Below are 13,061 nucleotides of genomic sequence, written 5' to 3'. Positions count from 1 at the left end.
TTTCTATTTTTCCTGTTGAACGTTGTCTTGTCCACCAGAAGTCTGAATTTCATCAGTCCTTCTGACAGAAGACAGAGCAGTGTTTAATTTTATTATCTGCTTTTTGTGATCTCTTTTTCATGGGACTTTCATAACAGCACAACGTTGCATGTTTAAATATTTGTGGATTATATATGAACAGCAGGTAATTACAAAAAGGGTGTTATGGATGTTTACAAAAGGTGTAGGGATGGACTCTACCTTAGCAATAATATTCAGGTATTCTGTATGGATGTTTTGCCTTTGGCAAGTATAGGCCCATTTCCCAGGCAAAAACCCTGTTCTAAATACTGGACAACAAAACTATGTCAAAGCTTATGCAAGAAACTGAACACAATAGGATCTGTAAGAATACCTATAAATTAACGTGTACATGGCGTTTGTGCCATAGGCTACTATTCAATCAATCAATCAAACATAATTTATATAGCACTGAATCCAAGCAAATATTTCTGTTCAATGGCACTTAGAACAATTGGTTTGCACTGTAAGCTGGTTTGAAAAGATGTGTCTTCAATTTGTTTTTGAATGTTTCTAGACTTGATGATTGATGAATTTCTTGTGATAAATCATTCCACAGTTTTGGAGCACAATTAAAGATATATGAAATTTTCCACAAAATCGTTTGCTGTAAGGAAATGATAAAACGGAAACGACAAGCTCTTTGTACAAGGTGCTCTTTTATTGGTTACTTATTAGCAATTTGTATAAAACTATAACAACAACTGTGATATAAGCTGAAATGAAATTCAATTTTCATAAAGAAGTATTTCAGGTCGTGTGACATCTTCCTATCTAATTGGATAAAGTCAAATCAGAATCTTTGAAATGTTGATCTCTGCTGCATTGCCTGCTGTTGTTGCTGTTGTTGTTGTCTCTGTTGAAATGCGTCTTCATAAGATTTGATGAGAATACTCGTCTTTGGTCCAGTCTTCCACATCACTCCGTGCTCGTCAATCACACTGGCTGTGACTGTGACATTGTGGGTGCCGGGTATCGGAAACACCAGTAGAAACTGAACGCTGAAGTAGTCATTGCGAGGATCAACGGTTTGTTTCATTTCATTGGTTGACAGGTCAGCCTGTGGGGGAGAATGAGTAGAGGTGTAGGTAGAGTAGTAGGTGTCATCAATATCTGCTATCATTCTTTATAAAAGCATAGTCCCTCCACATTGTCAGGACTGCGGTGAAAAACATATACAGTGGTGTTTTTCCTTGGTTCAACTACTGTTACAGTTTTCGTTCTGAATTAATAGACTCCTGACCACAGGTTAGGGAATTGCCAGTATAGTATACATAGAGAGAAGGGGAAGGTTTGACATGATTTCGCCCCAGAATCCTTTTGACAATAAAAATCCATGTATATCAATGCATGCAGTAAAAAAACTACCTGACAGCCCAGCGCTTTGCTCTAGATTACTTTGGTGCGGGTAGTGTATAGATGAGATTTTTGTAGATATGAAATAGAAAGTTCTGGCATTATGTACATATGTGATAAGGCCTAATCACTTTTGCAACATAATCACGATTAATTCACACATGCCTTGTTGAAATTCAATTGGACAGAAACAAGAATTTTATCAAAACTTTGTTTATTTATATTCTTCAATGGTACAGTATCTGGGAAAGTGTGGATCATCAGATGAGAAAGAAGTGTTCCTGTTGACCTTAAAACTTACCTTCATTGTGTCATGTGGTTTTTGAATTCTGGCAATGCACACTGAAGACACAGTCAGGCAGACTTCTTTCACCTTACGAAACAGACCTATTATGAACATGAGAAGAAAGACACCATGGAATTGAATGCAATGTCATTCCCTAAATCAGTTTCATTCACATTCTAATTTATTGTTTCCTTCAGTGACAAGGCTGATCAATTTACAGAGGCAATTAAGAAAATAGAATAACTCAGTGTCAATAGTTGATTTGTACTTGTAAATGCTGAAATGGTATCTACTGTCTCATGGTTGACATGGTGAGAGGTAAAGCGTGTATCAAGACCTTAATTTGACATTGCAAGCTCTGCACAGTTTTTTTTACTAGATCGGTGTCACTTCTAGTTCTGCTGGTAACACTGACATAACTGCCATTTAAAATAATTGAGTTTACTGCCTTCCTTTGATTTCAGTCAAATTCTTGATGTGAAAAAGTTAGTGGTTCATTCCTCAAGGTCCGTTGCAAGTCCAGTCTGATGAGCCTTACAGATGTAGCCATCTTGACATGTACGGCACACACAATATTGAAAAGTTACATGATTGGCCACTCACAGGCCATTGAGTATTTTTTTTTGAGAGAGAGAGAAGAATCCCTGCCCGAATAAAACCTGCTTGGCTAGTGAAGATTCTAATATGAAAAGGACAACATTTGTCCAAATTTCTGTCGTCAGTAACCAAAGTCACAAACAGGATGGCTATTATTATTATTATTATCCTTTATTTTAGGTCGATGACCCATACAATAAAAATATATATATAATAGTAACAAAACTAAATTCACAATTAGTACTATTGACAAGTATGGTAAATATCATATCTTCAGATCATTTAAATTTTAGATTATCTGTCACTGCTTACAGTCACGTCCGTTTTACATACGATAAAAATATGCCTTGCTTATGATACAAACAGAATGTAGGAAAATTTTATGACATTTAAAAGGAAGGGCATGATTTACTGACCTGGCCTGTTTCCATGTTGTACAACACCTTCAATTTTCAAGGCTAAATGTGTATCATTCTGAATGGGTACTGGCTCACCAGGGTTCCGAGGTGTAGGTGACAATGCCAACTAGGGGTAACAAGTAAAAGAAACATCATAAACATATCTCCACTTTGGTGATAAAATGCATTAACTGCTATAAAAACATAATTTCTCAGCTGTTGAGGCTTTGTTCATGGAAAACTAACAACATTCAGTTTCTCTGACCAAATCAGAAAATATTAGTTTAAAAAAAGTCAGACATCTCGCCAATGGTGGCGCTCTTCATAATGTGCAATTGTTGTTACATGTTCTTATGAATAATCAAAATTATAGTGTTGCCTTGTGCTAATGAAGTAAGTTTTCTTGTGTGCTCTTTATTATGTCCTACCTTTATACTTGTTGATTGTAGACTTTGAAAGAAATATCTTGGAAAACCCAACGGAACTCGAAGAATCTCAAGTGAAGCTTTTGACAAACATTCTGTGTGCTACACGTGAAGAAGAAGAAGGAAAAAACATGCGTAAGAAAGATAGATTCTCTTGCAGGTTTAGAACTTTAAAAAATTTTTCCTATGCCTTTAAAACAGTGTAAGAATAACAACATTTTTCATTCTTTGACACCTGTACATAACACAAACCATTTTGAATTGACTATGTATAGGGATACAAGGTTTGAAAAACAGAATATCATCTTCACAAGAAGTCAGAATTGTCAACAAAATTTGGATTGAACTTGTGTAGTGGTACATCATTACAGAAAATTCCAAGAGTTTCTGTAAATATATCCTTCATTTGATTGCACTCAGAATGATAGTGCAAATGGCATTTGTGATGAGTACCACACACACACACCATGCACACAATGCTTCATGACATGGAGTTTGTCATGGAACACAAGTATGATTTGCCTCCAACAATTCCTTGGAAAGAAATACTGTGGAAACATTTTTAGCTTTTGATCAGATTTATATCTACAGGCATTGATCATTTAACACTCATTCATTTATTTAACCAGTGTTAGACATTTGAACATTTTTTTCAGAAATACACACATTGACCTGGAGTGCAATTCTTGCAGAGTAACTATACATAAACTTCCAATCTATTCTCAAATACTTTTGAAACAAAGCAGGGAAGAGCAGACCTTTCACCTTCAGCAATGGTCTGGTCAATTTCATTGCAATGAACAAACTAAACACATTTCCTACGTAGAAATTGATGTAAGATCCTTAAGAGGTTTGAAGAAAGAGCGCGTTCAGACATGCTGATAACAGAGAGTTGGAGGATTATATATAAGTGTAGAAATCTGATGATCCTCAAAGTGAGCACCACTAGTGTACCCTACAACTAAAATGATGATCCTCAAAGTGAGCACCACTAGTGTACCCTACAACACCGACTATCAGGATCTAGAAGGTCACTCACAAGTTGAGAAACTGAAGCCCCATTTGTCTTCTCCAACACTTCAAGGATTGATGTCATCACTTGCTGACATGTCTTGACCATCTGGTTGCCATGGCGAGTTGGACCACTCTGGTTGTCCGAAGAAAACATGTCTATTTGGTTGGACAGTTTATTGCTGCAAAACAGAAATGAAATGAAACCATAGTCCTTTTTTTCATATATTGGTGAGTGAATGATCATATTATTTTAATAATGTGTCAATTACATGCAAATATGTAGTTACACATGCAAATGGAAAACTAACCTGTACATCTTATTGCTCAAAATGAGAGTATCAATTGCATAGACCATTAGAAGACATGTCTGTTGCAGTCTGATGATAGAATTGTCAAGGAATTACCATAAGCTATGGACCCTGGGAAGAAATCTAGTGTTATCACCTTTTTTGTTAATCTTCATTGGTAAAGTTCAGTCTTACTTAAAATCTCTCTAAAATATTGTAACTTAAAGGTGGAAACAACATTGTTAAGCAGCAACCAATTTTTGTATTTCCAAGAAAGTCCCTGCCTTTCAGACTACTTATTTACACAAGATGAATGACACATTCTATCAAATGGAACTTAAGAGTGATTTCAAATTTATTGATAAGTTCTTTGAGTACTACAAGGCTACAAGTAGAGTGTTAACTGTAACACCTTGCTACAACAGAGTACTTCTGTCATTCCTTGCTTCAGAAAATCTGACAACCAGTCTTATTTTGCTAAGGTTGTCAACGCATCCAATCATCAGCTAATATTGTTTTTTCATTGAAGGTAAGGATACAGTTCCATGTTTTCCAGTGTAGCAGGGTCAGCATCAAATGAAGCTTTCTGAAAGTTACTGAACTGATTGGCTAGTGCCTGAAATGACTCATAACAGTGCTGCATCTGTGAAAATGATAAATGGCATAGGAGTGAAAATGTTAATTTAATATCCAAAAGTCAAGAAAACAGTAGAATTATTTACAAATTTGGAAACTGTCTTAACATGCATTCAGTCTTTTAAAGCATAAAAGATTCAATAATCAGTATACCAATAATTCAGTCACCACCCATTGAATTTTTAAAATGTGAACAATCTTGCAGGATTTGCTTTCAAGCTTGCTTGATAATAGAAGAAACCTTCCCTTGTGAACTCTCACACATTTCACAGTGATTCTTGATTCAACTGCTTTTGGACTAATCAAATGAAGAAACTGAGAAAACATGGATGATATGCATCATTAACAGATTACATTCTTTCCTCACCTGGGTTGCTAGGCGACCACATTTTTGCAGATCTTGTCCAGTGGCCATGGCAACAGCTGGGGCGATGGCAGGTGGAGGGCACGTCTTAATTGTCTGGCACGTAACGGCCAGCAGACTGTGAAGGCCAAGCATTTCACAGCGTAACTTAACATACTTGCACTGAAAATCCAATGGGTAGGTTGGTGTCACTGCAGCCTGTGAACAGACAGAAAGGCAAATGGTAAGATACGTGGGTGAACAGCGATGAAAGAAGATATACAGACATGAAAAAAAAAAGATATTGAAAGAATGTCACAAACAGGAAACTTCAGATGCCTAACATTACGACATCTTAGATATTTTTTCTTGCATATGAAATGTGCGGTGAAGCCATATGAAAATCTACAGAAAAGAATGCTGATGTACGAAGATGAAAAATAATGTTGGCTTGAAGCACAGATTCAAAAGTCACTCAGTATATTAGAAAATGAGCATTGACGGACCCCTGACATAGAAGGATACAGAGAGCTGTATTTTGTCAGAGAGTTGAGTTGAATTCTTTTAATTATACACAAAAACCTAACATTGCTTTCAACAGCAATTATTGCATCATATGAATGTTCCACCAATACTTACTTTGAGAGTAGCAATGCCTTTCTCATAGTGAATGATACTTTTCTGAATGGAATGTATCGTTTGATTCGGAGTGGATGATAAATTTCTAAGACACTCTTCACCTTCACAGAATGACTTCAAACTGTTCAGCCAAAAGTAAAAATGTTCTGACGCCACCTGTAAAAAGAAATAATATCACTTTCTTTACAACTTCAGAAATATACTAGTGGTTAAACCATGTAGAGTGTCAACTTTTCTCCCCCTCTGGCAAGATCAGCAACATAACACTGATTGTGAGTGATGCATTCCCCCTTTTTGACAGTGGCATCTCTGTCTCTTCCTTAATCAATTATTTCATCAACTGCTGCAGTCTTTTCTTTCATTCTGTCTATTCCAATTCATGTTAAGTCTATTTAAAACTTTTGATTTTCAAAAAACTAAGACAGTGACAATTTTTCTTATTCCAAGAGCTTTAAAATGAACTCCCACAAGTGGTAGATCAGAAAAGAATTGTAAAAGTTTGAGAGTTCGACTATCTGTCCCCGAGGCCCACTCTACCTTCATCCCATAAAAGATAAAGGGTGTTTCTCAGCCTCACTCAGTGCAATCCAGACCAGCCACATCAGCCCTTTTTTTCATGTTTGCTTAAAATGTGAAAGTGTTCAGTGCAACATGTGCAAAAAATATTAATATCTGTAAGATCCAATGTACAGACTACAGAGTCTTGAACAGGGAACTTATCACCATCATCTTGCAGCGTGTCAAAATAGTCACTGTGAGTCAACATTCCTATTCTGTTGTTTCCATGTTTGACTGGATAAGAACTACAATAAATAGATGCACTGGCACATCATTTTTGCATGAGACCAAGGACGGAAAACAACCTGATAATTGTTGTAGAATGTTCATAGTAAATATAATTCATCAAACTATTATAAACCCTACATTACAGATTGTACTGACTCACCTTGGTTGTCAGACTTCCAAAGAGTTCTGCTGCAACTCTGTGGTTGCCCTGCACAGAATGCAACATATCACAACGATGTACACAAAACAGTAAACACGTAAACATGTCAGTAAATGTACAACATTAAAATGTTTTCCTTCAAAAACTTTGGTGAAGACTTTAAATGATGTTTTGGTTCACATTTATTTGCAATCCAGCATGTATGATAAGCACTGTTACTCAAAAGTGATGAGCAATAATAAATCTGGAATCTAAATATTTCACCAGTCCTGTCATAGTTATAAGCATGATTAGTAAATGACTGTACCTGAAACACATTTAGATAACATTTATAGACCTGAATTTCCTGCTGACTTTTTTGAACATTCCATACTCAATACTGATGGTCAAACAGACTCTGAAAACTTGTATCATGTTTTGTGAAAGGAAAAGTAGATTGGAAAATGGCAGCCAGGAGTACTTGGACTCTTCAACTCACCTGCCTTGCTGCCTGCCTGGCACCTTTGAATACAAGCCAGAACCGTGAACTGCCCAGTAACTGGTCAATCACCACTTTTGATAACTGAACATCCGGGGAACCCTTGGTAGCTAGCAGTAAGATTGTAGCAAGGTACACCTATTACAGAAAACAAAGTAAAGTATATATCTTAAGACTGAGGCACTTTCCTAAGCAAACACTAAAAGATTTGAAATATAAACTGACAAGTAAGCTTTTGGTCTCCAGCCAAAAAAATACATACACATAGAGTATCCCTTTGTCAGCAAGGTCTGATCTTGATTTTTTTGTGTCTCTGGTAGTTGGGTTCCATGTTGTACACAAGTCAAAAACGAATCATCACCTTCCAAATGTGTAACACGACTAAACTGAAGGCCAGACCAAAGCTGAACAAATACTACCCCTCATAGAATCTTTTCAGTTAACACTGGACAGAATATTTCAAATTCATCAAACACTAAATTTTCATTACCATCAGGTTTTCTTCATCTTTATCTGTTACATTCTGAGAAACCTCTTTGAACATGTCCATAATATCTGATGTAAGTGTTGCTAGTACTTCAGGTTGGTAGGTGCCTATAGCAGCCAATGATTGGCAGAGTAGAATAGCTACCTCCCCTGCAATGGAAGTCATAAATCTCATCAATAATAAATGCTATATTTTGCATATATGCATCTAGTACGTGTATCCTGTATATCCTCCTTTAAATGTCAATACTGGTGAATTTAAATCACATAGTTACATTATAATCTTTGTTTAAGTATCTACATGCATTCAATGAGTTCCTCAGATACACATACAATAGTGTTCAACTGGACATAATCATTATACTACGTGTTGTGAAGATTTAACTGAAAACAACAACAGCCGTACGTAACTTTTGATGATTTTTTTCACTATTTTTATTTTTTTTATTGACCAGTTTCTTGTTTTACTCCCTACAGCATGTTGAGATACAAAGTATTCAGCCTGTCAACTCTGCCTGTAAATGTGTAGTCTGCATAGGTATTGTTGACAAGTAGAGTGTAGCCTGCACTAATATTCAAATTTAAACACTAATACAGAAGTGCATTTGAAATTTAGGGATGCTCTGCATTGAGGGATGTTAAACTCAGCACTGTTGACAGATTTAAAATGTCACTCACCTATGGCAGTTGTCAGAGTTGTGGCAATGCCTTCAACTAACATCTCTGCCGCTGCAGAAGAGGATTTGCAGAGCTGACTGGCACAGCACAGCACTGTCTGTTGGGCACCAGATAAATATAAGAAAGTACAATACTTAAGGACAGTGTAATATCTATTATGGCCAAAACTACTCTACATATTTCACAAATAGAGTTGGGTGGGAACTAAGATCAAAATGATCCATGTGTAGCATTTGTAACAAGACATGCTGGATGAAAGGAATCAGTCCTCAAGTCACACACTGAACTTGAAATCACAGTGTCGTTTTGATCTTGTTTCGTTCTGTTATCACTTACCAGAAAGGCTGAATGAAATATATGTAAATCTCTACAGTAACAGTAGGAAACCAGTAGATGATATTACTGTAAATTCAGTAAAAGAAACAAGTCACTTTTTTGAAATATTGAATCAACGTCTTTAATGAATCCACTGAAAGACCATCAGCGTTAAAAGATGTAAAACCACAGGCAGTAGAAGTGAGATACTATGGTAAAACCAATCACTAACTGTAACAATGCTGTTGAAATGAGAATCAAATACACACACCATGCTGATCTTTTCCTCATTTTCAAACAGAAAACTCCCATACATGACACTGCATTTCTAATCATGTATTTCATCTTTAGGACATCTCACCTTCAAACCATTCAGTCCCTGTTTACTCCCTGATGAAGCACAGCTAATAATCAGTGCTTCCATTGCCATGGCAACCTCTTGACTGGATTCTGCCACATCTCTTCCCTTTGATGCTGTTGTCACGACAATGTTTGTCATGACATCTAAGGTCAAGGCTGCAACTGTTGGGTTGTTATGGTAACTGCACTGTGAGCACAGGTCCATCACAACTGATCCTAAATCATAAAATGTGAGAAAGTAAATTATAATTTAAAAGAACACGGCATGAATTTAACTCACCAATTCTCAATTTCCTCTTGCCATGCTACCCAATAAAGAAATACTGTTACAGTAACTGTTTTTTATGTAAAATTTCTTCCCCCACACCATGTGTTATAATACATTTTTACAAGATACTTTCATGACCACAATCTTTGAACTGTTACCTTGTTCAAGGTTGATGATGGAGAATGCCACTGATCTAGACAGTGTGCTGAGCACTTTCATGGCACCAATCTTCAATGCATCATGGGAGTTCTGGGCAGTGAAATGGCACAGCGTCTCAATGTTCTCACTTGTCCACATGTGAGGTGCTTTAGTTGCTAACATTCTCAGATCCTGTAGGGCTAATGTCTTGACAGATTTCCGAGGATCAGTGTTGAGGTAGGACAGCAGCAGAACAACCTAAAATCAAAGGTTGTCATGATTTGATCAGACCATGTCTTCTTTTGTTAAATATTAGACCATTATTTTTATTCTAGATGTGGCCACGACTCATACTTGAAACACAATCATCACTCATGAAGTAGCTCTCATTAGTCTGCCCTTTAACTTTTAAGATTTCTGAACTTTTTAAGATTTAGGAATTTCTTGAATTTCCTTGAGCCAGTCCTATACAATACACATACTATGTAAAATCGTCTTCAGTCAAAGTGAACACTTTTGACTCGGCAGTATGCCAAACTGGCGTAAAGGGCACACTAGTTGTCACAATTCATCAAATCTCCTGATGGAAATTTTTATGCAAGGACCCCTTTTCAGGGAGATTAAAATCAGTGTTACCTGAGCCGGAATATCCATCAATGATGCTGCTGCTAGTTTTGACAGTGAGTGCAGCGTGGTGATGACAAATGACTTGGCAGGATAAGATGGTAGCATGCTGATACACAACTGTCTGACTTTGACTGCAGATTCTGCGTCATGGTGCATGTGTTCAAATATGTGGATGAGTTTAAGCTTCACTTCAACAGGAGTAGCAAGACCTATCCAGAGAAAAAATACAAGTGTTACAATGTTGATATTATTATTTAAGCTGATATTATTATTTAAGCACATGAACTTTCTCACTAATAATCAAAATAACTCTAGACTCTGTATATGATACAGACTTAAAGCATGAATGAAAGTTGATGTTGCTTTGATTACATGATAAGAAAATTTGTCAATGCATGTGAGCCTATGGATAAGTAACGGAAGTTCTTACATAAATTCATTTAAGAAATTATGAAAACAAATATGAAATATCTGTGCCAATAAACCATGGAACTTGGATTGATGATCTTAACAAAAAGCCAAATACCCATGTCATAAGACTTGCATCATACCTTGCATCATATCAGCAATTTTATTACAGATTCCAACAGCAAAGTCCCTGGAAGAGAGATATCACAGACAAAGCTAAAGTTGCACATTTAACCTTTTGACAAAACCAATGTGAAGTTAGAAACCTATAAACATTGACAACAGTATCGTACAAATCATACAGAATCTAATCCCAAGGTATATTCTTTACTCAACACATAAAGTTTTGGCTATTGTGTGAGGAAAATTCATTTCATAATTTTTTTGTGAATATAGGAAACTTCATTTGAATTACATTCATGGGGCATTTTAGAGCAGCACTGGTATATCTGACCATATCGAAAAATAGTTTAGGCAGTGATAACCTTTCACGTATGGGGACAGTAAAACACAAATTTCAGAAAAGTGATGCGTCTTACTTTGATTCTGCGGCAAATCTGTTGGCAGCAAAGATGGCAGCTTCTAGTTCTACTGCATCATGGGAATCCAAACTGTTACGAATACTGTAATGAACGTTCTTCCTATCGGCAATGATAGCAGCTATGCTACCAAGCACTCTGTTGAAGAGAATTTAAAATAAAAATTTAAGAACATAGACAGATTACCATTATTTGATCAATAAACCTATCAAAAGTCATTCAAATAAACTGTGGATAGAAAACTATCATACATGTAACCTTCACAATGTACATGTAGTAACCCTTTCGCATTGCACTTTTCAAAATTACCTTCTAATTAGAGACTGCGGCAAAACAACTTTCACAACAATGAGTCAATATTTCCGAGTGTCTATGCTCAACGCTCTGCTCAAGTTGCACTTTGGTAACTGTCAGTGTTACAAGTTTGAGTTCAGACAATGTCAAATCCATCCCTTACCTGAGTGTTATGGCTCTGGCTACAGGATCATTTGTGTGAATCACCGTGAATATTCTTCTAACAAATTCATCTTTATTCAGAATCTTGTCCAACTGTTTCTCACTTTGCTGGGTAACTTTCAAGACACACAAACGGAGAAAGTTGCTCCTTCAAGAAAGTACGTAGAGAGTTATTCAGTAGAAATGCCTCCCAGGAGATGTACTCTGGGTATGTTTTGCAAAAAAAACAAAATAGTTCATGGTCATAGTAAATCACTCATGTACAGTGCTTGTTCAACATTTCAAATTTAACATAATATATAACTGAAACATTTTTAAGGCTGACTTAACAAACCAGAACATCTACAAGGTGTTATCATGTTGCTGTACTTACCCTAGTCTAAAAACTTCAGATAGTTTGAGGAATGCCGAGTTAATGAGGATTGGAAAGGGGTATTTTTCAAATAACCTTGGAAATCGCACAATGGCTTCACACTGTTCTCCAACTTTAGCAGAACGCAATCCTGTCACACAAAAGATAATGGTATAATCACCACTGTATTGACACATTTGTAGATGTAATTTAATGATGATGAAGAAGATGATCCAATTGAAACTGGAAAAAATAAACTTTGTTCAACCATCAATAGACGTAAATTGATGTGAACCCACTGTACTTACCTTACTTGTACTACTTTCACTGTGTTTTGTGATCTTAATCTAAAAAGCTACATTTCTGTCTGGATATTGAACATTTCATCTCAGGAGACTGTGTGTACATCAAACTCTGGGAAAAATGATTTCATACAGTGTCTGTTTGCATCGCTCATTGTTGCTGCTGATTTCACTTTCAAACACGATTTAAATTTGTTAATGCTTGTGTGTATATACTGATGCAATTTTACAAACACAGCTTCACTGGACACCATTGGAACTTCAAAATTTAATCTGACTATAGCATCTACGTAACTTATCAAGTTTCCCCTTGTGATCGTAGCTAGCTTTTGGCTGCAGTGCAACCTGAGCTGGTTCATGTGCAAATCTGACGCAAAATAAAAAAAACAGAAACACAGATTGACAGAATAAGAGTGTAACCTTTATCTAGTTCCATGAGAGCAGTGTTGGCATCTTGTTCGGGCTCCCCATAGGTACTTTCCATGCCCATCATGGACAGGCGAGCGCTCACGGTTGCCATTTTGTGTGCTGGATGAAGCTATGATAACTATTTTCAGAACGTCGCTCATCCTGTAATTTCGTAGGAATCTAAGCAAGTAACAATATATTTTAAAATCTAAAAAAGTATAAATATCCATTTTAATAATATTTTGATCTGGTAGACTGG

The 13,061-nt window shown here is 36.3% G+C and overlaps 1 protein-coding gene across 1 annotated transcript; it reads right to left on the bottom strand.

The window, feature by feature from the left end:
- Positions 1-699: 699 nt before the first annotated feature.
- Positions 700-12,973, bottom strand: LOC139149182 (integrator complex subunit 7-like). Its single transcript, XM_070720754.1, has 21 exons — positions 12,815-12,973; positions 12,114-12,243; positions 11,742-11,888; positions 11,285-11,422; positions 10,889-10,935; positions 10,347-10,546; positions 9,731-9,968; positions 9,306-9,520; positions 8,630-8,726; positions 7,956-8,101; positions 7,466-7,603; positions 6,988-7,035; positions 6,042-6,197; positions 5,427-5,621; positions 4,963-5,066; positions 4,445-4,513; positions 4,162-4,315; positions 3,126-3,224; positions 2,716-2,824; positions 1,718-1,803; positions 700-1,120 (listed from the first exon to the last, which is right to left on the bottom strand). The coding sequence occupies exons 1-21, from the start codon at positions 12,912-12,914 to the stop codon at positions 854-856; spliced, it is 2,883 nt and encodes a 960-aa protein (XP_070576855.1). The 5' UTR covers positions 12,915-12,973; the 3' UTR covers positions 700-853.
- Positions 12,974-13,061: the final 88 nt, after the last annotated feature.

Source organism: Ptychodera flava, chromosome 14, assembly GCF_041260155.1.
Source record: "Ptychodera flava strain L36383 chromosome 14, AS_Pfla_20210202, whole genome shotgun sequence".
NCBI classification, from domain to species: Eukaryota; Metazoa; Hemichordata; class Enteropneusta; family Ptychoderidae; genus Ptychodera; species Ptychodera flava.
This window is presented reverse-complemented; position numbering and strand designations above follow the sequence as displayed.